This window comes from Miniopterus schreibersii (genome assembly GCF_964146895.1).
Source record: "Miniopterus schreibersii genome assembly, chromosome: 1".
Classification (NCBI taxonomy): Eukaryota; Metazoa; Chordata; class Mammalia; order Chiroptera; family Miniopteridae; genus Miniopterus; species Miniopterus schreibersii.
The window spans coordinates 59,450,848-59,477,941 of NC_138101.1; the positions used below are offsets into that span (position 1 = coordinate 59,450,848).

Here is a 27,094-nt window from a genome sequence, read left to right on the forward strand (position 1 = left end):
TTTATGTAGCTGCTTTCTTGATATCTAAGAGAAGTTAAAATAATACCAGGACACTGGCATGATGTGTATGTTTCATAAAACTGACATTAAAACCATGGTTAAGTACCTTTCTCCTCTCACAGTTCTAGCATATTGAGAATTTTGGGTTTTCCCCTAATAGAAGATAATTTTATTAGCTTAAGAAAATTGCTAAAATTGTCTTTGGTAAAATTAAGAGACACGAAACACAAAACAATCTTAACTTAAAAAACAACAACACTAAAATCTTTCACTGAATAAGCAGCGTTTTTTGGTCCTACACAATTAAAAGAGGCATGGTAAATGTGAATGTATGTTCACAATAGTCTGTTTTAATGCTGAAACCTTAAATTTCACCCCCCATAGTTTTAAAAATACAGTCTTACTTATCTGGTCCTTCAGTTATTTTGTACAGGCACCGAAGAGTTGTGCTAAGAAAGGTGGTATGTTTTATTTTATCCACAGAACTACAAGGTGGAAAGTATCTCCGTTGAACTTGTGACATCTCATATAAGTTTTGAACACCGCAGCAGCCTGGTACTGAAATATCCTGAAAAAAATTGCAATAGATAAGCATAAATATATCTTAGATAGAAAATATCCAAGACAATGTACAGATGATGTATTGTAGAATTGTACACATGAAACCTGTTTAATTTTATTAACCAATGTCACCCCAATAAATTTAATTTTTAAAAAATGAAAATACCCAAGAAAATACAGCCTAGATGTTCATACTAAGCAATGGTATAAGTAGAAAAATATTAGAATTTCTTTAATTAATTATTAAAAATAGAAATTTAAAAGAGTATCCTTAAACCTGTGTCCTCCTAATAAAAGTGTAAATTCATTTGTCAAAAATTAAGGTAAAATGAACAGAACTATAAAATTTAGATCCATATTCTCAAAATAAAATTACCTACATAATACAGATCAAACTCTCAGTTTTAAATTTCATAATGAAAATAAAATTTCACATAGGAGTGAGAGCAATGATTATTGTTACACAAGCAGCAAAAATATTTCTGTTTTACTTTTCTATGTGAGCATACTTTAATTATTCTACAAATGAGACTTATTTTGTTTTTAATAGATCCAATTAAGTTGAAAGGCTTCCCCTTTCACTATTTATGGCTCTTTTTATGCTCTACAGTTATATTAATATTTTAATCAACATAAACCACATGGATATTAATAACTTGAATAATAATTCTATACCAAATTAAATATAAAATATAAATTTGTTGCACTGTTAATTTCTGTAAACCATTAGCTAATTATCTCAATGATAACTTTTTAAAAATAATTTTCCTCAAATTATTTTAAAATATAACATGTTATATATAACACATATCTTCATCTGCATTATGTTTAAAGACCAAACTTTTTAACTTTTAATCATTTTCTGGAAAAAGCTGGTCTAGCAATACTTTTATCTGACAAAATAGACTTTAAAACCAAGGCTATTGTAAGAGTCAAAGGAGGACACTATATAATGATAAAGGGAACAATTCAACAAGAGGATATAACTCTTGTAAACATTTATGTACCCAACACAGGAGCACCTTAACATGTAAAGCAAATCTTGATGGACATAAAAGGAGAGACTGACAGTAATACAGTCATAATAGGGGATTTTAACACCCCATTGACATCAATGAATAGATCTTTCAAACAAAAATCAACAAGGAAACAGTGGCATTAAATGACACTATAGATTAGATAGATTAAATTGATATCTTCAGACCATTTCACCCCACAGGAATATGGAACATGGAACATTTTCAGTGCACACGGACCATTTTCTAGAATACACCACATGTTAGGAAACAAAACAAGTCTCTAAATTTAAGAAGATTGAAATCATATCAAGCATTGTCTCTGACCATAATGGTATGAAACTAGAAATCAATCACAAGAAAAAAACTGAAAAACACACAGACATGGAGGCTAAATAACATGTTACTAAACAATAATGGGTTAACAACAAGATCAAGGAAGAAATCAAAAGATACTTTGAAAGAAATGAAAATGAGAACACAACAACCAAAAACCTATGGGACACAGCAAGAGCAGTCTAAAAGGGAAATTCCTAGCATTACAGGCCTACCTCAAGAGACAAAAAAAAAAAAATCTCAAATAAACAATCTAACTTTACATTAAAGGAGTTAGAAAAAGAACAACAAATGAAGTTCAAAGTGAGAAGAAGAAAGGAAATAATGAAGATCAGAGCAGAAATAAATGTAGCAGAATCTAAAAAAAATGATACAAAAGAACAATGAGACCAAGAAATGGTTCTTTGAAAAGATAAACAAGATTTGACAAATCTTTAGTCAGACTTATCAGGAGAAAAAGAGAGAGCCCAAATAAATAAAATCAGAAATAAAAGAGGTAAAGTAACAACTGAGATTACAGAAAAGAAGGGATTGTAAAAATATATTACAAACAACTACATGCCAACAAATTGGACAATCTAGACAAAATGGATAAATTCATAGAAATATACAATGTTCCAAAACTGAATCAGGAAGAATCAGATAATCTGAATAAACAGATTACAAATAGAGAAATTGAAACAATAATCAAAAACCCAACAAACAAAACTTCTGGAGCAGAAGGCTTCACCAGTGAATTTTACCAAACACTGAAAGAAGAACTAACACCTATCCTTCTCAAACTATAGAACGAATTCAAGAGGAAGTAAGACTCCCAAACATTTTATGAGGCTAGTATTACCCTCATTCCATAACCAATTAAAGACGCTACAAAAAAAGAAAATTATAGGCCAATATTCCTGATGAACATAGATGCTAACATACTCCACAAAATAGTAGTAAACCTGACCCAGCAATACATTAAAAAGATCATACATTATGATCAATTGGGATTTATGCAAGGTAGGTATGATATCCGCAAATACAATAAACACGATACATAAACAAATTGTAGGATAAAAACCACATGATCATATAATAGATGCAGAAAAAGCACTTGATTAAATCCAGCACCCATTTATGATAAAAACTCTCAACAAAGTGGGAAGAGAGGGAGCATAGTTCAACATAATAAAGGCCATATATGACAAACCCAAGCCAACATCATACTCAATGGGCAAAAACTACAAGTGTTTCCCTTAAGATTGGGAACAAGGCCTGGATGTCCACTTTCACCACTCTTATTGAAATAGTACTGGAAGTCCTATCCACAGCAATCAGACAAGAATAATTAAAAAAGGCATCCAAATTGGAAAGGAAGAAGTCAAACGTCCATTATTTGTATATGATATTGTGTAAAGACAACCCTAGAGATTCTTTTCAGAGAGAGTGGGAGGGATAGAGAGAGAGAGAAAAAGAGAGAAACATCGATGTGAGAGAGACACATCAATTGGTTGCCTCCTGCCCGTACCCTGAGACTGGGGCCGGGAATCAAGCCTGTAACCGCCGTACATGCCCTTGACCAGAACTGAACTCATAACCCTTCGGTCCGAAGGCTGATGCTCTAACCACTGAGCAAAACTGGCTAGGGTAGCTACTGATTTCTTAAAGAACTGATAAATGATTTCAGTAAAGTAGCAGGATACAAAATAAATATCTAGAAATCAGTTTCATTTTTATACACCAAGAATGAACTATCAGAAAGGGAAAGTAAGAAAACAAACCCATTCCCAGTTGCTTCAAAAAGAATAAAATTCTTAGGAATAAATTTAACCAAGGATACAAATGACCTCTACTCTGAAAATTATAAGACACTGAAGAAAAAATTGAAGAAGGTACAAATAAGTGTAAACATATACCGCATTAATGGATAGACATCATTAAAATGTCCATACTACCTAAAGCAATCTATAGACTCAATGGAATTCCTATCAAGATACCAATGGAATATTTCACAGAACTAAAACAAATATTCCAAAAATTTATATGACACTACAAAAGACCCTAAATAACAACAGCAATCTTGAGAAAGAAGAACAAAGTTGGAAGATCATGCTACCTGATATCAAACTCTACTACAAAGCAAGGTAATCAAAACAGCATGGTACTGGCATAAAAACAGACATATAGATCAGTGGAATCAAATAGAGAGAACAGGAATAAACTCAGGCCTTTATAATCAATTAATATTTGACAAAGTAGGCAAAAACATACATTAGGGTAAAGGTAGTCTATTCGATAAATGGTGTTTTGAATATTGGACAGAAACACAAAAAAATGAAACTAGATCACCTTGCACGATACACAAGAATAAACTCAAAATGAATTAAAGACTTAAATACTAGACTCAAAAGCATAAAATTCCTAGAAGAAACATAGGCAGTAAAATCTCAGACATTTCTCTGATATATTTCCTCGGTCAAGGGAAACAAAGGAAAAAATAAACAAATGGACATACGTCAAATTAAAAATGTTTTGCACAGCAAAGGAAACCATCAACAAAATGAAAACACAACCCACTGAATGGGAGAACATATTTGCCAGTGATTCACTGAATAAGGGTTTAATATCCAAAATTTATAAAGAACTTGTAAAAACAAAAACAAAAAAACCCCAAACAATCCAATTAAAAAATGCGCCAAGAGATCCTTCTTTTTTACAGCCGCATAGTATTCCATGGTATAAATGCACCACAGCTTTTCTATCCACTCATATACTGATAGGCACTTGGGCTGTTTCCAGATCTTAGCTATTATAAATTGTGCTACTATGAACATTGGGGTGCATAAGTTCTTTCCAATTGGTGTTTCGGGTTTCTTAGGATATATTCCTAGAAGTGGGATCACTGGGTCAAATGGCAGTTCAATTTTTAATTTTTTGAGTAAACTTCATACTGTTTTCCATAGTGGCTGCACCAGTCTGCATTCCCACCAGCAGTGTACTAGGGTTCTCTTTTCTCCACAACCTCGCCAGCACTTACTGTTGGTTGATTTTGACAAGTGTGAGGTGATACCTCATTGTGGTTTTAATTTGCATCTCTCTGATGATTAGTGACATTGAGCATTTTTTCATATGTCTCTTGGCCATCTGTATGTCCTCTTTGGAGAAGTGTCTGTTTAGGTCCTTTGCCCATTTTTTAACTGGACTGTTTGTTTTCCTTTTGTTAAGTTGTATGAGTTCCTTATATATTTTGGATATTAACCCTTAATCAGATGTGTCATTGGTATATATGTTCTCCCATACAGTGGGCTCCCTTTTCATTTTGTTGATGGTTTCTTTTGCTGTGCTAAGCTTTTTATTTTGATGTAGTCCCATTTGTTTATTTTCTCCTTTGTTTCTCTTGCCCTAGGAGATGTATCGCCAAACATATGGCTGTGGGAGATGTCTGAGATTTTGCTGCCTACATTTTCTTCTAGGGTTTTTATGGTTTCATGTCTTACATTTAAGTCTTTTATCTCTTACCCTTTAGGACAGCATGGATGGAACTGGAGAGTATTATGTTAAGCAAAATAAGCCAGTCAGAGAAAGACAAGTACCACATGGTCTCACTCATATGTGGAATATAATAAACAAAATAAACTGAACAAAATAGATCCAGAAGCATGGAACAGACTGAGATCTCTCAGATGGAAGGCAGGGGTGGGGGAGTAGGTGGGGAGAGATTAATCAAAGAACTTATATGCTTATATGCATAACCTATGTATATAGGGGAAGGCCTGGGGGGTAGGGTGGATGTGGAGTGGAGGGGATCAATGGGGACATCCGTAATACTTTCAACAATAAAGATAAATTTTTTTAAAAAAGAAAGAAAACAAGCTTCATAAAAATGAAAGGTACTGTGCAGCCTCCCAAGTGGAAAAAAAAAAAATAGGCCAAGGACCTGCATAGACACTACTCCAAAGAGGACATACAGATGGCCAATAAGCACATAAAAAGATGCTCAGTGTTACTAATCATCAGAGAAATGTAAATTAAAACCACAAGGAGATATCGCCTCAAACTTGTCAGAATGGCTAACATCAGTAAATCAACAAACAACAAGTGTTGGCAAGGATGTGAAGAAAAGGGAACCCTCCTGCATTGTTGGTGGGAATGCAGACTGGTGTGGCTCCTGTGAAAGCAGTACGGAGTTACCTCAGAAAAATTAAAAATGGAACTGCCTTATGACTCAGCAATTCCACTTCTGGGAATTTACCTCCAAAAAAACCAAAACAGCAATTCAAGAGAATATATGCACCCCTATGTTCACTGCAGTGCTATTTACAATAGCCAAATTTGGAAACAGCCCAAGTGCCCATTAGTACACAGTGGAATACTACTTGTCTGTAAAAAAAAGGAGGAAATATAACCCTTTGCTACAGCATGGATGGACCTGGAGAGCATTATGCTAAGTGAAATAAGCCATTCAGAGAAAGACAAGTACCATGTGACCAACAAAATGAACTAACAAGCAAAATAGTGACAGACTCATAGAGAGCAAGCTGACAACTGTCGTCAGTAGGGGTGGCTAGCGAAATGAAGGGATTGACCAAATAAAAAATAAAAAGAGAAAAACTCATGGACACAGACAAAAGTGTGATGATTGCCAGGGGAGGGGAGATAGAAGGAGGTGGAAGAGAGAATAGTAGGGATATATGGTGATGGACGGAGATTTGACTTGGGGTGGTGAACACACAATACAGTGTATAGATGATGTGTTGTAGAACTGTGTACTTGACACCCGTATAATTTTGTTAACCAGTGTCATCCTAATAAATTCAATAAAAAGGAAAAAATATTATCTTCTTATAGGCAATTAAACCAGAACTACTTCTTCAAGTTATAAAATAAATGTTCTTCCATTTGTGTTTCTTGTCATATATTTTTAAATACATATACCTATATATAATGTTATAATTATATATAATGTTAATATGTATATGTCCACATATGAGTATATAGTGCTAGGTAGCATAATATAGTAAAAATCACCATGATTTAGACTAAAATAAACTTTATTTTGGGGGGGAATTCTAGCTATTATTTCATAGCTAAGTATATTCTAGTCTAAAATTTTATTTTAAAATCCCAAATATATAATTAATTAAAAGGTCAATAAGCACTTTTATAATAAAGTGTGTCCTATCAGTGAATTAACTTTAGAAGACTTCAATGAAACTTTCAATTAAAGCTTTGAATCAGTCTTTAATCAACTATATATGGCGAAAAAATGTATAAGCCATAAATGCAGTGAAGTTTGCCTGAAAATGCAAAAAACTTTGATTAAAGCAATTTACCAATATGCTGATCCAATTTGCTTCATTTGGGGCTTTACAGAAGAGAAAGGCATTTCAGGTGATAATCAAATTATCTTTGTTTTGCATATTGCAAATTATAATTACAAACATATTATCCTTGCCATTTTTCAGCATTCCTAATGTTCACTCTTCTAAAAATATGCCTCTTTAATTATATGACTTAGGAAAGAATAAATGTTATTTCAGAAAAAAAATAGTTTACTAGAGGTAGGAAATAATGTTAATTGTGATAGGCAAAAATAGAAATATTGATTTTATTTTCCATATTCTCCTGGCACAGTAAAAAAGATCCTTTATCCTAATGCTGTTTTAACAAAGTAACTAGAATTTTCAGCTAGCCATGGTACTTTAAGGCTCAATAAAGAACAGCAAAAAAAAAAAGTGCTGATAGACAAAATCACGTAGGCAATAAAACCGTTGATTTCAACTAGTTTCTCCAATGGAACATTATAAAATCCACACTTGAATCACAAATTTCTAGTTTTTGCTGGGCATTCCACCTCATTATCCTCAGATAGCCTTAAAATAAAACTCATTATCTTCTCTTCCCCAGTTACCCATTCATTTATCCTTTCTCACCAGCCTATAGTAATTCCTTATTTAGCCAAGTCTGAAAATAGAAAGCTGGCTTTCACTCTCCTTCCCCTGTCCCTGTCATATCTAAAAATCAGCAGTTATCCACTGTACCCTCTCTCGCCTTATTCCTTTCTTTCCTTTACTACCAAAAAAAAATTCTGGCATGGGCTCTAAAATACAGTTTAACAACTAGCCTCTTTAACGTTCGGATTATCCAGACTCAAGCCATTGGCATTCCGATAGCAAATAAGTTATTGTACTAAAACATGATAGAAATCTGCTGGAAATGGTCATTGGCTCCCAAGTGCCTATGGAAAAAAATTCAGAAAAGCCTCCTTTCATGCAAAGCCTTTTTACATCTGAAGGCAAATACACAATTGTAAAACCCAGTCCCAGTGAAACCTCTTCTATGAAGCACCTTTTTTTCCCCCAGAGTCTACAAACCAGTGTACTTTGTTTAGGAGAGCCATGATTTGGAACATTAAAAAGTTTTTCTGAGAATAGGATTTAGGAAAAAATGTGGCGATAGGGTAACAGTCATCAATCCCTAGGCATGTGAAAAGATGTGCACAAACTCTTTTGGGTGAACTCTGCTCCGACTTCAGGCCAAAGCTGTTTGCTCAGCAGCACCCTGATATCTGGTATCTGAGAAACTGGAAGGCCCTGGTTCAACAGAATTTATTTGGAACCTTTCTTTTTTCTTTTCTTTTTTTCCACAGGGGTTTCATCTATAGTAGCTTCCACCGCTGCCTCAACTTGCTTTTGTAGCTTTTCTTTTCTCTACCTTTTTGAGGGGCTTGATAGTAAGTCCTGGTCATCAGGGACCCCACACAATCCTCTCCCTCCTCAGCAGAAGCATCTTAATTCTCGTCCCGAATGAGGGTCTCCAGCTGCTGCTCAACTTGGACTCTCTTCTTCTTGGTCTTGGGTTGAGTGTAATTCTCCACATTTTTACCTTTTTTGCCTCTTTCTTTTCTTTCCTCCTTTCTTTTCCATTTGGGTCTCTATAAGGTAAGGCCCTGCAGCCATAACCTGTGGCCTGTTCTTTAGTTCTGCCATCTGCTTGGGTTGGGAAGGCACCGGTTGTCCTGGCGGAGGTTTCACTCTCACCTGGAGTGGCGGGACTGAAAGCATCCTCGGGAGTCTTCTTATTCTGTCTGCTCCCCAAAATGCAGTCAAGACCTGTTTTGCTCTGAGATGGTAGATCCTTCCCTTTTGTGAATTTCATATAATGAACACAATTTTTAGAGATCTTGGACTTTTCTTCAAAGCTGAAAGATTTCTTGCCCTTGTTGTCTGAGGAGAAGTCTTCTGTTTCCAGTCCATGGCCAGTGTTCAGTTCAGCCAGAAGCTTGTTAAAATCACCCACATGAGCAATCCAGTTGTCTTCACTATTGATTATAGCTCCAAGTCCAAGGTGCTTATTTTAACTTGAACTTTAATATATTCTGTGGCTCCTTGCACTTGAGCCCTGAAGCCCTTTTCCTTAGACCACCCTATCTTTTCCAGCGTCCTCTGGCCAAGCCTGGAATCATCATTACTCCATGCAGTGTTTCTTGGATTCATAGCCTGCTCAGCTTCCAACCACACTCAGCCTGCACTGACATGTTGCAGAGCCTGTGACAACACGGGTCTCCAGACCTGAGCAACCAGAGCTAGCGGCTGCCAGCTTGCGGACAAGTTGGAACCACCAGACTCACTCAACAGGTGGACTGAAGCAGCTCCATGAAGCATTTTTGATCACCCTAGCTAGAAGGGACATCCCTCATGTTTTAATTCTTCTTTACTTATTGTTTACATAAGCACATGAACATACAAATAGCACACCGAGCAAACATACCATATTTATTTGCACACTTCTTACTTTGTCAACACAAAAGGAGATAAAGGATAAAGCCATCTGATGAGAAGAAAGGCAAGCTTTCCTCAGATAAGATTCTACTTACCCAACATGTCTGCAGGTTAATTTTTCTTTTATTCTCTCGAATTAAAGAAAACTGATGGTAGGACCCAGGAGTACAGGGGCTCCACAATAACACTGGGCATCCAGGCCCTTTCCTGCTTTCTGTTGCACTAGACTTAGATGATGCCCCTACCCTTATGTTCCCAAGGTACTGACCATAGCTCCTGCCAGAACATTCTCATTTCAGAAATGGGCAGCAAGGTCAAAAGGTAAAAAATGTGTGGAACAGCTAAAACAGCCTTCTCTGGGGAATTTTCCTAGAAGTCCAACCCAGGAACTTTGACTTTCTTTGTATTAGTTAAGACTGTGTCAAATAACCACCTTATAGCTATAAGGGAACCTAGAAAAAGTAGTTGTTTTACCTGGAAATGTTGTTTTTCTAAATAAAATTGGGTTCTGTTAGCAAGGAAGAAAAGGAGAACAAATATGGGGTAGGCAAGTAAGTAATCTGTCATAGCTCTCTCTGCCTTTGAGGGCACTAGAACTATTTAAAAACTAACTCGCTTCTAGAATACTACCCATGAATTTAGACAATCTTTATCAAAAGCTGTTTTGACCCATGGCTTATTGGCTTTGTGGTCTAATTCCTGCTCATCCTCTGGGTCTCAGATCTTCCCTGAATTCACTAGCTCTGCCATATGTTTTCATACAGCTCTTAACTTTGCAGCACCTGTGACACTTGCAATTCAACAAGTCTTTAATTATTTGTTTAATATCCATGCCCATAGGCATGTAAACTTCTTGAGGGTGCACAAAGCATCTGTTTTGTCCATTATTGTATCCTCAGTGAAGGCAAGTGCCCTGCATACAGGAAGTTATCAATTATTTTTTTAAACCACTGAGTGGATATATGAGTTAACAAATGAGTGAATGAATCTATCAGTATCTGTCTACCTTGAAGCCTTCCTGCTCTTGTTTGGCCTTATCACTGAATTCCCCCATAATATTATGGCTGACACTATGCCTTAAAAGTATTTTCAACCCCTGTGGTGCTTAAATTTTTCTCACATATAAGCAGTTCTATATAAAATGTGTGTTATGTAAAGACTGCTCAGGTACTGCTTTCCTTAAAGATGTCCCTGTTTCTAATAAAGATCACTGTAATTTGTAATACCAGCAATGATGTAGGAGTATGGATATATTCATGCAAACTGATCAAAGACTAACTTTCACAAAATCATTATAGTATGTCTCCAGGTAGTTAAATTTGATTAATATTTTATGTGAGATGCATTTCTTTCTCTTTGCTACCAAAAAGGTGACTTTTACATTTAATGCTTGAGCTTTCTAGGACCACCTTTGACATTGGTTTTACAGGAAAAAAATGTGTATCTCAGCAGATTAAAGTAAAACACGTGAACAGAAATGGCACGCATAACCTTTCTCTTCCTGTAAATGCTAATGCTACTGAGGCAGGAAAAAAGCATAGATTATTGCCAATTATAATAGCTCTAATTGACATGAGATAATTTCTTTAGTTTTACCAACTCAATACAAATCCAAAAGTTAATTCATTTCTAAGTTGAATGTGAAAAAGAAGAAAGTTAATGTAAATGACTCTTTAAAAAATATATAATTGCTCCCAGGGCCAGTTGGACAGATTAAATAACACACTAAAATCCTGTTGATAAACTTAGAAAATTTAGAAGAGGTATACTTTGAATGTGATTTGTGAGGGATCTGTGAATTTGAATAGAAGAGTTGTGAAAATTATTCATTAACTCTAGAGAAATATCCACAAGGAAGATTCAAATCAATTTGTTACATTCAAACTTTCTCAAATCAAATGGCCTCTACTGTCATCTACTTATGCTCAGTATGGCAAGAATCCATTACAAGGTGGTGATACTGAAATACCGCAGAACTTTAATCAGAATTACTGAGTTATATCCACAGCCTTATATTATCCTTAAGAAAGCTCTCAAGAATCTCACCCACCATGATCTATGCTGAAGGTCACCTTCAGAAGTATTTAGTAGGTCACTGTGCTGGAGATGCGTCTTTCTCTTTTCTTTTCTTCCTGTGAGACTGGCAGTGAGATAAGTCATGGAACTATTTATACTTAGAAGTTGCCTCTATGATAATAAGAGTGGGCAGAATGGTTCAGGCTTGCTTTCCGTAAGCTATAAATATCTTAGCATCCTATTACCTACTTCAAAAATAGTTATGATTATATCTACACAGAGAGAATAGAAGTGATGACAAAGGAACAGACTATGAACAAGATAAAAAGAGAGGAGAGAAAGCAAGGCGACTAAGACAAAGGTATGAAACAGGAGGAAATGAGCATTATCTAGACAGAGAGAGATAGGAGCCTCTGGTAATGTTAACCACACAGGCAAATAACTCTTTTCCATTTTATGACACATAGATTATAGACCTGAACAGCAAAAGGCAAACTGTACATTTGAAATGCAGGAAACCTAATTATTCTCCCCTAATGTCCCTATATATTTTCTGGTGAATAAAATATATTTTAAATATGCCATCTTCTTCCAGATTTATAACGCTTATGTTACACTAAAGAATTGTTCCAGTTAGCTTATATTTAATGTCAAGTTTAATAGCACATTTTTAGTGACACTAAATACTTGTTCATTGAGTAGATCACTGATTTTCAGCCTTTTTTATCTCATGGCACACATAAACTACTAAAATTCTGCAACACACCAAGAAATACATTATACTTTTTGCAGATCTGACAAAAAATAGGCATAATTTTGATTACTTCACACTGGATGGCTATTGTAGTATTGGCTGCTGCCATTTTTTATTTGACAATCTAAGGGAAAAGAGGTCAGGGCCCCTGACTAAACAGTCAGGTACAGCATGTTTTAGAAATTCCCGTGGCTCACCAGTGTGCCTGCCATGGCACACCTGTTCAAAATCTCTGGAACAGGAAAAGAAGCAAAGTAAGTGGAAAAAACATTCGCTGGAAGGGCTTCAATGGTGCTATCACTATTTTTAGATAGCTAAAGGTTATAGTCATCTAAAAACATCTAAAATATTTTACCTCCTTAAGGAATAAAGATAATGATCATGTAAAATAAAAATGTTAATATCCTTACTTCTTCCTTTCCCTTCCTCTGAAGAATTGCTATGCTGTTTCTCTCAATACTATAAATAAAATGCAACTTAAATGATACTGTTTTCAAGTGCTACACAATTTTAGTACTGGTCTATCAGCCTAACAATAAAAACTTACTGAGTCTCTACTAAGCACTGGCACTAGTGTCCAGCCGTGGTAAAGACGCTGAAGCTGTGTGACCCAGGTTCAAACCCTGGCTCAGAAGTTTTGCTAACCATATGACCATGGTATATTTTATGTCTCAATATCTTCAGTGGTAATATGGGTAGAATAATAATTCCCACCTCCTAAGGATGTTGAAAGGATTAAATGAGTTAATGTAGGTGCAACACAGAGTGCCAGGCACATAGGTGAGCACTACTTAAATGTTAGCTATTATGATACCTCATTATATATATTAAGTTCTAATAGCTCAGGTATTTGGGGAGTAATTGACTTACCCCCATAAAACTACTTCAAGTACTATTTGAAAGCATTATATTCTTCAATGTCAGAAATAAATTAATTTTAGAACAAGCAGTTTAGAAAAATATCAGTGCATCTGTTTCAAATGATTAAATGCACAAAGACTGACATGGAATTGTAACTTGATTATAAGCCAAATATAATTTAACAAATGTCTTTAGTAGACATGAAAAATAAAACTGCGTAAAGGCTTCTATCATTTATTAACATTATTGAAGAAATGTCATGCTATAAAAACTTACTTTAACCATTTTCCATGCATTTCAGGGGGATGAATCAATTATTTTTAAAAAGTATTATTTATTGAACAATTCTAAATGTCTTTGTTATAGTTATTGGGAATCTACATTTCAATATATTAAAGAAAATGAAATTTTCTAGGCCTAGGTTCTGGTTTTATAAAACACACTTCTAATACTTTAAAGATACAACTATCTTGAGACAACTAAATTTCTGATTTATAAAATCCACAGTCCATATTTATGCCTGTACAATAGAAGAGAAAGTCAGTGAAGCATGCACAAAAGCATGTGAAAAACAAGACAAGTGTAAGAGGAAAAAAGAAAAGTCCATGCTTTCAGATTAGAAAAGCATCAATTCACATCTCTCATAAAGCCACTCCAAATTTGCCAGGATATTCAGGGCAAATATAGAGAAGAAAGAAATACACATAAAACGAAAGCAAAATAAAATGAACAAAAAAGCCAACAATCTATAACTGAAAAGGGATATCTGATAACTTAAATCATACAATACTGAAGAGAAAACAAAAATTTGCATAGAATACTCTGTTTACCTGAAATAGATAATATCGATTAGCATTAAAAGAGGGGAGAGACACTGCATCAGCCTGCCTCCACTGTCTGCTCCTGGCTGAGACACCTGAGATCAATACCACACAGACTACTGGACCAGTATAGATCATCTTTGATGCAATCAGTTATTGCTCTATTTTCCCTTCCCATCACTACACTCTGGCATTTTAAATAATATTCTCATTGTAAAAATTTTAAGTAGAAAAGAAAGTCTCCAACCCACCTGCACAGACCCACTGGACAAAGATAACTCCTGTATTATGTTACCCTCTTACTTAAACCAGTCTTCATCAATGAACCTTTGGCTCATTTCCACCTTTGCATTGTTATAAAAAAGTACATAACAAATGAAAACATATGTTTATTTTATGAGCTTATGTACAAATGTCAATAAAATGAATTCCTGAAAATTTGAATTGTTAAGGCAAAGGATATGTGCAATTTAACTTTTGGTTGAATTTACCAAGTAGCTTCAGAAAGGTGTTATCCCAATAGTGTATCTACTTCCTCTACCCTTGCTAACACTAAGCACTGTCTTTTAAAAATCCCTTAAATTAGAAAACATATTTCCATTTTTAAAATTTGTATTTCTTTAGTTTCAAGTGAATACGAGCATCTCTTCATGTCTATATTAGTAATCTCTAGCTCATTTTCTAAGTGTTTCATCTCTTTTTTCTTTCTTGTTTTATGCATTCTTCTATATTAAGAAAACAGGCTTTGTCTTCCATAAGCATTTAAAATATTATTCTTAGTTTATAATTTGTCCTTTGCATTTATTTATAGCATTTCTTTGTGGTTCAGAAATTTTCAGAGTTCTGTTTATTTTTAGTAAAGTGTTTTAAAGTAATTTTTCTTTAGTTTCTCTATAGCAGAGTATTTAATTCTTTTAAGTCAAATTTATCTGTTTCCTTTATAGTTCCTGTTTCATGCTTTGTTCAAAAAGTCCTCTGAAATTAGATTATTTTTAATCCACATGTCTTTAATTGAACAATTAAATCTTTAATCAATTTAATTTGTTTCACAGGGAAAGTAATCAATTTATATTTCTGCAACTACTGAAAACCTGCCTATCTTACATTATAAAGGTAACTAATAGAGAATAGAACCAGCCACAGAACATGCATTGTAGGAAGACCCCCCTCATAAAAGCAAAACATTATAGTCAGGGGTAGAGAGTAAATAGTCTCAAAATAGTACTTAGCTGTAGTTTTCCATGAACTCCTTGGGTTCAAAGTGGGAAAAACAGGCTAGGGGCTGGGGGTGGGGCGATGAAAGGAATTTAATTGGGCACAGTTGCTCTAGTTGAATACCCACTAGACATTGAAAACTGATAAAAATATATATGCAAATCAACCTGAACAACAGCTATAGATTAAATGACCACATATCACTCAATTCAATAGTGAGTAGAGCTGAAAGAAAACCACAAAACCCCTATGTTGATATACATTAAGTTTAGATAATTTTACCTGGTTTGAAGATGTTTAAAATGTGCAGCAGCCAGTGAGTCTGGCAGAGCAAGATGATGAATATGAAGGCCTTTGATCTGTATTCTCTGACCTTTTCCATAAGTTTGAAATATTTATTTCAAGACTTAAAATGGTGTGTGAAAAAAGAGCATAACAGGAACTAATATATATTTATTTAGTTACTTTTAAGATAAGGATTCTCCAATTGCAAAAAAGACTCAATAAAGAAAAGTGTCTAAATAAAAATTTTAAACTTTTATATGAAACGATTATTGCAACAAATTTAAAGACAAACAATAAGTCCCAATTAGCAATTAACCATTGCTAGTAGCAGTATATTCTTCTCTGTAGCACATGAATCTCTCTTAAATCCAACTAAGGAAAAAATTAAATTCTACAATAGAAAAGAGAAAAGGACATGATTGGCCGAATTTAAACAAATAAAATAGCCAATAAACCAAATAATCAAAATAATAAAAATTAAATATTTACTGGGAATTGACCAAGACGCTGATGTGAGAGGCTCCTGAGTGCCCCTCCTCCTACGAACACAGTAAACATACTGCAAAACTGAGAACAATTCCCTCTGATCCTTCACCTAGATCCAGAAATTAGCTGAACAACTACACATTGGATGAATGAGAAAGTACCCACATCAAAATGATTAGGAAAGGCTGAGACACTCGCACAGTAAAGCCCATTCCTGGCACAAGGTCATCAATCAGGAGGGCACCCCCAACTCTTAGCTTCTCCCTGAGGAGTGAAGGGTTTGGACTCCACAAAAAGTACCCCAAGTTTTAAGACTCTCTCCAGAGAGAAGGGCTCCCAAAACACCTATCTCTGAAAGCCAACAGGCTTGTATTCACCAGGCTCATAAGACTATTGCTAAGAAGCAGTGCAAAACCCACCAGAGCTATTTCCCTAGGGCTCAGTGCAGAAAGGGCAGGCAAAACCAGCTACCTCCCAGTCTTTCCATGGTAGGGGTGATCTGAATCCTTTTTTTAATTAAATTATATTTGTTTCAACTTACATCTTTCTGATCATTAGTAACATTGAGTATTTTTTCATATTCTCTTGGCCATTTGTATGTTTTCTTTGGAGAAGTGTCTATTCAGGTCCTCTGCCCATTTCTTAAATCAAAAGGATTGTCTGTCTTCCTTTTGTTGAATTGTATGAGCACTTTATATATTTTAGAAATTAAACCCTTATCAGATGTATCATTGGCAAATATATTCTCCCATACAGTGGGTTCCCTTTTCATTTTGATGCTCGTTTCTTTTGCTGTACAGAAGCTTTTTAGTTTGATGAAGTCCTATTTGTTTATTTTTTCCTTTGTTTCTCTTGCCCTAGGTGATGCATCAGTGAAAATTCTGCTACATGAGATGTCTGAGATTTGGCTGCCTAGGTTTTCTTCTAGGATTTTTATGGTTTCACGACTTACATTTTAAGTCTTTTATCCATTTTGAGTTTATTCTTCTATATGGTGTCAGTTGGTGGTCTAGTTTCATTTTTTTGCATGTACCTGTCCAATTTTCCCAACACCATTTATTGAAGAGACTGTCTTTACTCCATTGTAGGCTCTTGCCTCCTTTGTCAAATATTAATTGAGCATAATGGCTTGGGTCAATTTCCTTCTGAGTTCTCTGTTCTGTTCCACTATCTATATACCTGTACTTGTGCCAGTTCCAGGCTGTTTTGATTACAATGGCTTTGTAGTATACCTTGATATTCTGATATTTTGAGCCCTCCAACTGTGTTCTTCTTTCTCAAGATTGCTGCAACAACGAGGTATCACCTCACACCTGCCAGAATGGCTACAATCAGTAAATCAACAAAAAACAAGAACTGGAGAGAATGTGAAGAAAGGGGAACCCTGCTACACTGCTGGTGGGAATGTGGACTAGTGCAGTCACTATGGGAAACAGTGTGGAGGTTCCTCAAAAGATTAAAAATGGAACTGACATTTGATCCAGCGATCCCACTTCCAGGAATATATACTAAGAATCCTGGAACACCAACCAGACAGACCATATGCACCCCTATGTTCATAGCAGTGTTACTTATAATAGCTAAGATCTGGAAACAACCCAAGTGTACATAAGTAGATGAGTGGATAACAAAGCTGTGGTGCATTTACACCATGGAATACTACGCAGCTGTAAAAAAGAAGGATCTTGTATCCTTTGAGATAGCATGGAGGGACCTGGAGATTATTATGCTAAGTGAAATAAGCCAGGCAGAGAAAGACAAACATCACATGATCTCACTTATATGTGGAATCTAATGAACAAAATAAACTGAAGAATCAAATAGAACCAGTGGCATGGAAACATGGATCATGCTGACAATCTCAGAGGGAAGGGGGTGGAGGAGGGTGGTAAGAGATTAACCAAAGAATTTATATGCATATATGCATTGCCCATGGACACAGACAATAGGGTAGTAAAGAACTGGGGTGGGGTGTGAACCAGGTGGAGAGAAACAAGGGGGGGGGGGGGAAGAGTCATCTATAATACTCTCAACAATAAAGATAATTTTTTTTAAATTTATATAGGTTTCAAGTGTACAATTCTATGACACATCATCTGTATATTGCATTGTGACCACCACCCACAGTCAAATATTCTTCCGTCACCGTATCTTTGACGCATTTTACCTTTTAGTACCTTCCATATGCAGACCAGGTTCTAATTCAGCAGGCATTAGGGGCTGGCCATAATTCTCCTAGAAACTGGGAAGCCAGTGAATAGCACTCACACTATTTCCCTCCAAGTCACCAGTATAAATATATTCCCATGTATGTGAGGGTACAAAGCATTATTTTGCATTCTTTATTTCATTACATAACACAAATAATTGAGGTAAATTCCTTTTTAAGTTATGGGTAGTATCACTGCAAAATACAAATTATGTATTATGAAACTCTTGGTCATTCTATTCTCAAATTTCATTATTTAAAATAAAATATAAATTTTAAAAATCTTTGAGTAAAACTTTTATTCCAACCAGTGTTTGATTAAAACTAATATATTTATAAACAATACACTGAATTTGAAGATGAAAGTTTCAAAACATTTCTAAAGCCTTCATTTTGGTAAAGCAATTTAACTTTTTCCAGAATGAACAGGTCCTCAATCATTCCTTGATTCTACCCCTCCTTCCTCCCAAACCTTAGTTAAAAACCACTGCCTTGCTTTTCCCTTTTTCCAAGCAAAATATTTAATTTAATATTACAAAACGTACTGTACTCTGGAAGGCTTTTAGGCCAAACGACGTAATATTATCTAAGATCTTTAAAATTTTGATTTTTTGAAGGTAAATTAAATAATGCCTTTATACTAATTATTTTTAATGTATACTATTAAAACCTAGACAACACAAATTAAAGTTGATGTTTGGTGCTACTCGACAATGCAGGAAAGCTCTAATCAAACAACAGCACAATGTGACATTCTTAAATACTACCTGCAATGTTGCTGAAAAATCTAATAATCAATGCAGTGTAATTCCTACTCTTGATTTTATGAATATCCTTTATTCTCTGTTTTATTAAGTATGAAAAATTGTCCCTGCTTTGGTTGTTTAATCTATAAAGTTAATAAAGACATTTACTTCTCAGACTGTATCTGCATTTCATTATCATTTCTGCATTTTCAGCACTCATCTAGATCAAACGGTGTTGCCACATTAATCAGTGGTTACATCATCATTTAATGATGTTCCCAAGCATCAAAAAATACTTGTAATATAATTAAACAGTAGTTTTTAATACATAAAATACAGAGGAGAATTGAATTACATTTAGATGAGCAGGGACTTGTAAGTATGACTTGGAATCAAAATATGTGTTCTTTATTCTCTCTGTTAAATTTCAAACAGATTAAGTTGAACAGATTAAGTCAAATTACTTCTTAGGGACATTAAATAAATTTAGTACGAAAAAATAAGGATCTCACTTTGTTTACTTATATATTAGTTTTCTAATGCTGTGTAACAAACTGCCATAAACACAGTGGTTTAAAATAATGCCCATCAGCTCGCAGTTCCGCAGGTTAATGGTATTGGGTGGGCATAGCTGGGTTCTATTCTCAAGGTACCACAAACTGAAAATCAAGGTGTCAACCATGCTGGGCTCTTAACCTGGAAGCTCAGGGTAAGAATCTGCTAGGAAGCTAATTCAGGTTGTTGGCAGAGCCATTTCCTTGCAGCAATAGCAAGTCCTTATTTCCACACTCTTAACTGAGTGCCTTTCCCACTTAGAGACTCCGCAGATCCCTTCTCACATGGCTGTCTCCATCTTCACCACAGCAGCAACCTACTCAGTCCTCCTCAGAATTCTAATTTCTCTGGCTTCTCCTTCTGCCCCAGTTGGAGAAAGTTCTCCACTGTTAAGGGTTCACCATCGGGCCCACTTAGATAATCCAGAACAATCTCCCTATTTTAAGGTAACTTGTGCCATATATCAAAAGTTAATCATGGGAGTGATAATTAATCATATTCACAAATTCCAGGGATTAGGACACATCTTTGGGAGACATTTAAAAAATTCCATCTACCATAACCAACAAATCAAATTTCATTAGGCAATGAGGATTATTTTTAAGATGAGAACCACCACTGTGTATTAATAGTTAATATATACTGAGAGCTATAGTTAGAGGGACTAAAATTCAGTAAGTGAGCCAAAAATATCTATAAAGCTGCTGCTTAATAATGGGTATATATGTACTAATTTAATGTCCCAATAGTATTTAATTTCATATTTCAAGTAGTTGACTAAAATATTCATTGAAAATCTGTTATAAGTTACACTGTCACCATTCTTACAATTACAAAGAAGATACTTGAAAATATAAAAACACTATTGCCCATTAACGATTGGGAATAACTATAGAGCACCTAGAATCCTGCTTTCCATTTTCTTCTAGGTGTGAATGGAATAAACATAGATATAGGTGTTTCATGGCTCTGGAGGAATATGAACAAAAAAATCCACAAGATTACTACTATATTAAAATCAGAAGACCACACCTATGGTATTCTTTGATTCTGACACAATTTCCTTAAAGTAATAGATGAAACAGATATCTTTTATTTCGTTGATATGAGTATTTGTTACTTTCTAAGTTACTATTTTCTTATGATAAGAGTAATATGTTCTTATTAAAGAAAGTCATTTATACTTGCATGTTACTCTTTCTCTTTAGATTTAATGTCCTTCTTAATGAAGTTCATTATTTAACATTTCCTTCAGAAAAGGTCTGTTACGGTGAATTCTTTGTTTTTGAAAAATGTATTTGTCTTCTCAGAACTCTGAGGATATTAGCCCACTGTCTTCTGGCTTGTTATTGATACAGAAAATTACATTGTTTTGCTAATCATTTTTCTTTGGTATGTGTCATGAATATAGATTAACTCAGTAACTTTTTCTTCAACTTCCTTTTGCTCAAGCCTTCCTGTATTTTGAAGACTACTAACCTGAAAACTGTACTTCCTGGAAACTTACAGAGCTAGTGATCTAACCATGATTTGTTTTTGTCATTCAAATGCATTGTGTAAGCTTGAATTTGGAATTGAGCTATGTGCATTGAGAGACAGTGCATGAGGAATTCTTTGCTGGGGAGAATGTATTAGAGGCAGTGTGACTTAAACTGACAGTTGCAGCAAGGCAAAATAGCTTGAGCATGTGGCTTCCTGACCAAGAAGCAGTATCTAGGTTCTGGGGCCAGCAGCTCTAGTGGGAACCTCCCAGTTAGGCAAGCAAACTCCTAATTGTGCAGGAGCAGTAGTTTACATGCAGCCTAGTGCTGAGGTGTATTTTGAGATGCGTTCCTGGAAGTACAGCCTAGAATCCATGTATTGGTCCACTAACATTGGTATAAGTCACTAATATGCTATAATAAAACTGTTCTGTTTAAATTATCTAGACAATATTATTTTCTCTACAGCTGTATGTAATCTTTATTTTTCTCTGATTTTTTAGATAATTGTTTAATATTCTGCTGTTTCACTATGATACATCTAGGTGTGTATTTAGGTTTTACTTGTCCTCATTGGAATATTTTTCCACCTCCAAAGGTTACTTTACATTCCTTTGTAAGCCATCCCACCTTCTACCCACATCCATATGTAAATAGTGATCTGCTTTCTATGACTATGCATTAGTTTCCACTTTATAGAATTTTATAGAAATGAAATCATATATTATGTAATATTGTTTCTAGCTTCCTTTACACAGCATAATGATTTTTTGAGATTCACCATGTTCTTATGTCTATCCATATTTCATTCTCTTTACATTTGTAGTATTCCATTGTATGAATACACTAGGCTGCTGATTAATAACTAGCTGATGAACCTTTTATATTTTTTTCTCTAAAGGCTAAAAGCCTCTGAAATATTGGACTAAGGAAAAAGATGAGAGCCTAATGACTTTTAAGGGGAAAAAATTAAGAAAAAATGGGAATCCATCATAAGATCAAATTATAGGTAGAATAAACATAAATGAAAAAAGGAATCATTCCATACAATATTAAAATAAACAAATAACGTTCCTCAGGTTTTTTAAAAAACATTAATTCTACTTTTGGATTCAGTCCTTCCAGAGAAAAGATCATCATCATCTTTGTGTCCAAATACTATCACAGTGATTGTAATAAAGTAAGATTATAATAGTGCTTCATTAGAATCAGAACCATGAACTTAGATGAAATAATATAGGAGACAGAATGTATAACAGTATGTATATATTAAGAACATATAAGGTAAAATATTTTATGCCACAATTGGGCTCTAATATATAATTTTTCTTACTGCTATTTCTCAGCATTAAGTCTTCAGATCAACATTTGTTTTGTCTTTCTTTCATTTCACAGTCTTGTAAACATACAACAAAATGTTATTAAAATATTTGAGATGTGACATATAAGAAAGACAGTGAAAACTGAAAAATAAAATAAAACAAAGGACACTATAAAAAACAACCTTATATGCAAAATAAAGAGAGAAATCACATAGGAATGAAAGTAAAAAGTTAACTTAATTAAAATTTTAGCTGGTACACAGTTCATCTATTTCACTGTGGCAAGCCATCAAAATAATTATGATTCCATGAATGCAATCTAATCTCAGGCGAATGCTAAAAAGTCTGTCTTCCAATTAGCACATTAGTGGGACTTGCATAATTAAATCAATTGGATACCAGTAGAAAGAAAGCCCCCTAAGTGTGCACTGTGAGACTCATATGAAGAAACAGATGTAATCATGTATTTGCAATGCACATTAGGAAATTGTTGGCAAACGTTTAAAAGGTGATATTTTTTTCTTTATATACAGCAAATCAAAGGTCTAGAAAGGTCTTAAACCCTAGTGAAATGCTCAAATGTGTAAATTCAGATTTTAAAAATCTACTGTTAATGCTTCTGTTATAATTAAACAATGATGTCTTAAAAGCATATTTCTAAATTTGAATGTGGGACCATAAAAATGAGTAAATTAATCTTCTAAATGTAAATACCATATTAGAAGGTAATTAGAAAGTCCTCAGAGATATTTATCATTAAATTACATGCTGCTTCCTTTGTTCTCTACAGTTTAGGAAAGTGCTTTACTTTCTTTGAATATCGTTTTCAGACTAATCATCACACACATTTAAAGGTTAAGAATATCTTACTGTGTGTAAGTTTTAAAATATTTTTTAAAGTTTTTAAGAGAAGATAAAACAACTAATAGAATGCATAAGTCTCATTTTTCCTTTTAATTATTGCTATTTAAATAATATTTCAAGAGAGTCTGCAGTATGTTGACTTTCTGCAAAGAGAGTCCTATGTTCTCTTAGTTTGGTAATAAGCACGAGAAAAGAGAAAAATTGTGAACTAGGGCACAACAGCATTTGGATAAAATGTTTTCATGTTTGCATTTGTTTCAATGGCTTCAGATTCATTGAGAGCCTCTATTTCTGTAGGTATAATTAAAAGGGGAGGTGGGTACAGAGATGACAAGAAAGCAACTAGTAAAGACAGAAAGTATGCCCCACCAAACAGGAAATGGTACAGACGAAAGATTGTCTTCATACATCAGCAAAAATGTGAAGATCTATTTTCTTTTAAAGCAGCATAGTATCAAAAAGCAGCTTTGAGAAGAGAATTAAGATTCCTGATTTCTAGCTCAGAGTCCATTACTATGGAACCAGAGCACCAGGGAATCCCCAAATCAAATAATCCTACAGCAAAAATGACCTTGGTGGTCAAGAAGTTCTGTCCCTTAAGAACTAATTATGTATGAGGTAAGTAAAGAGTTGACATTACTAGATATAGAGTTTTAAAAAATGTGCATTATCCACATGACCTAAAGTACATATTGTTCTTAGCTGAAGGTTCTGATATTTTTAAATGCTGGGAAGAAAAGCCTTCGGGGATAAAAGCAGTATGTTCAAGTTGAGGGGCAGGGATGAATCTACAAAGTTCTTAAAAAGAAATGCAAAACAAGCCCACTAAGACTTCTGTTATCAGTTAAAAAGGATGCCAACCATTTTTGTTAACATAATTTTAATATCGACGGTGTAACATGTCCTTTTCTATTGCTGCTATTTGTTTTCTATTGCTTCAATCTGTTTTCCTATAAAGATTTTCTATTGCTTCAATCAGTTTCCTAATAAGAAACTGGTCCATTTACCAATTTTGAAGAAAAAAGAAGAAGAAAAATGAAAAGTACAGCTGGACTTAGGCATAAGGAGGCCCAGGAAATAAGAGTGTAAATAAGTAAAGAAAAATAAATCCAAGGTGCAGTGCCCTGGGTCTACTAAAAACCAGAAAGAAGAGCAAAGTAAGTAGAACCAAGTATGAGAGAAGGTCCTTAAGTCTTAAAAATTAAAAGATAAAGCCCAAAGTTATTTTTTCTCTGACAGAGGTCATCTAAGCAAACCCTCCTTTTTGCAAGAAATCTTTGTAATATTTTCCCCTTATTTTTGCCCCTTATTTTTCTCATTTATTAAAGGTAAAAATATTCCTTTAAAAGTTCCCTAAAGTCTCTGCCATTTCTAAAATGCTGTTATTTTAAATAGTTATTCTTCCCTCAAATCCTCATTACTAGGTCTTTGCGAATGCATTTTCTATATTTTTGGATAATATTCTTCAAACAGGTTACCAAACTCATAAATGGACAAGCAAAAAAATTCCCAGAGTTTAAAACATTCCTATAGTCATAAATAAAATGATTTAAGAGATTCTGGAAAATGACATGAGGAAAATAATATTCTAGTTCATTTAGCAAGAGAAAATGATAATTAGGAATAAATTTTAAGGTTTAAAATAGTGGGTTTATCAAAAAAGATTCCGACTAAAATACTTCCTCCTTAATTGCACCTTATAACTCTACACCCTGAAAACTTCTCAGACTTTTATACGTCTCCCATTGCTCTGGTTTCAGCCACCACAAACACAAAGATTACTGAAATAGAACCCTAATATTACTACCATAATCCCCAAATCTATTCTCTCGTAGTTAGCCAGACTTAATGTTTTTAATGTCAAAACTGATTTTCACCATCTACTTCAGATGTAGAAAGCTGGAATGAGTGTCATTCCCACCTTAACAATAAGAAAAGCCAATGTATATGATTATAATTTTCCTAAACTCTCAGGTAGCCAAAATGATAGGGCAAAAAATTAGCCTAAAATTCAAAGAAAGAAAGGTATCCCCAAAAAAAGACATGTCAAAAGCACTGATTTATCTAGGATGGAACATGGGAAGAAGAGAGAAAATAACATACAAGCTGATATAAAGAATTTTTAATGAATTGCTTAAAGCTTAACATGGACTAGTGTGAGAGTAAAGAATACCAGATACCCACAGACACAAGGGCAGTTGGCACCCACTTGCAGGCTCCACAAATCGACCATGTGCTCACAAGAGACCTGGGAGAGGAAAGTAGCTGCCACTGGTAAGCAAAGGCTCTACCCAGATCATTCTCCCTTATGGAACAAAAGCCGTTAGCTGCAGGAAGAACAGGAAACCCTCTCTAGCTCACTGGTGAAGAACTATTACAACTGGGGAAAAGGAAGAGGGGGAATATTCCTTTCTGTGAAAGGAGGGGGAAAAATCATAAAAATGCTGCAGAGGCTCAAAATAACTTTAAGATTCATCCAGATACCTAAGTACATGTAGAGGTTGTCCCCAGGTTAGTTTGACAGGCAAGTACCTTCTCTATGTAATCCCAACTTTACTGGGCATGCATCTATCTTCCCTTTGTTGGTCCCCTTCCCCCAGTGTTTTGCAGGGCATAGGCTGGTGATTCCCTGGGGAGTGCAAAGTTGCAGCTTCCTGGTGAAGCTGCCTAAATGACAAGCCTATAATGTCTGGCCTTCCCTTTGCTCCTTTCCGATTATTACTAATGAGCTAATTACAATGGTATCAAAAGCAATTTTAAAATATAGAAGTAACAGAAAAATGTTTTATGAAGTTGCAAAAACTCAGGGCATAATGTTCCCATGAGCACTTCCTGATGAACCTACTAAAGAATGAACTTCAAAAGGCCAAAACGAATAGACATTATATACAGACAGACTTGTAAACATGTATAGATTCCTGGAACAACTAAGAACAAAGGATAATTTTAGAGGGAAGACTATACTTCCTTCTTTATTCTCTACCTATAACTAATTAATAATTTTTTAAATCTGATCCTTGGGTCTAATTAATTTTCTCCTTCTCCAATGTCATTAATTTGGTTTAGGTCACAATAATCTTTTCAGTGGCCTCCCAAAGATATCCATGCTCTGTATCATCCCTGAAATTAGTAAATATGTTATATGACAGCAAAAGAGATTTTTATAGATTTAACTAAGGTTATGGACCTCAAACTAGGGAGATTAGCCTGGATTACTAGGTGAGCTAACCTAATCACATAAACTCTTAAAAGCAGAGGACATTCTCTCAGCCTAGTATTAGTAGTCAAAGAGATTTGAAATGTAAAAAAGATATACCTGACATTGCTGATTTAAAGATGGAGTAGGTCACATGAGAAGAAATGCTTCTGATCTCAAGTAGATAATAGAAGCTCTCCTGGCTGACAGTCAACAAGGAAATAGGGATTTCAGCATACACCTACAAAGAACTAAATTCTTTTTTTTACTTTATTTTTACTGTTAACACTATTACAGATGTCCCTATCCCCACCATCACCCCCCAGCCCACCTCTACCCCGTCCTCACCCTCCTTTCCTTCTGCTATCCCTACACTGTTGCCTATGTCTGTGGATTATGCACACACATTCTTTGGCTAATCCCTTTGTCTTCTTTTGTTTCAACAACCTGAATAAGCTTGAAACAGATTCTTCTCCAGGGCCTCTGAAAGAAATATGGCTCTGCAAACAGTTTGATTTTGGCTTCATGAGACCCTAAGCAAAGAAGCAGCTGAGCTATGCTGCACCTGGACTTCTGACCATAAGAAACTGTGAGGTCATCATAAATG

General features: G+C 34.7%; 1 protein-coding gene and 1 pseudogene across 2 annotated transcripts in view; both read right to left on the bottom strand.

Moving 5' to 3' along the window:
* Positions 1-400: 400 nt before the first annotated feature.
* Positions 401-27,094, bottom strand: part of STPG2 (sperm tail PG-rich repeat containing 2) — a gene marked incomplete at both ends in the record, with an annotated part of 128,969 nt that continues 102,275 nt past the window's right edge. The window contains one exon of the mRNA XM_081153780.1: positions 401-568. Within this exon, the coding sequence (XP_081009906.1) occupies positions 401-568 (168 nt within the window). The remainder of the gene's footprint in view (positions 569-27,094) is intronic.
* LOC308562702 (PIN2/TERF1-interacting telomerase inhibitor 1 pseudogene) lies at positions 8,504-9,391 on the bottom strand (annotated as a pseudogene). Its single transcript has one exon. The product of its transcript is annotated as a PIN2/TERF1-interacting telomerase inhibitor 1 pseudogene (transcript).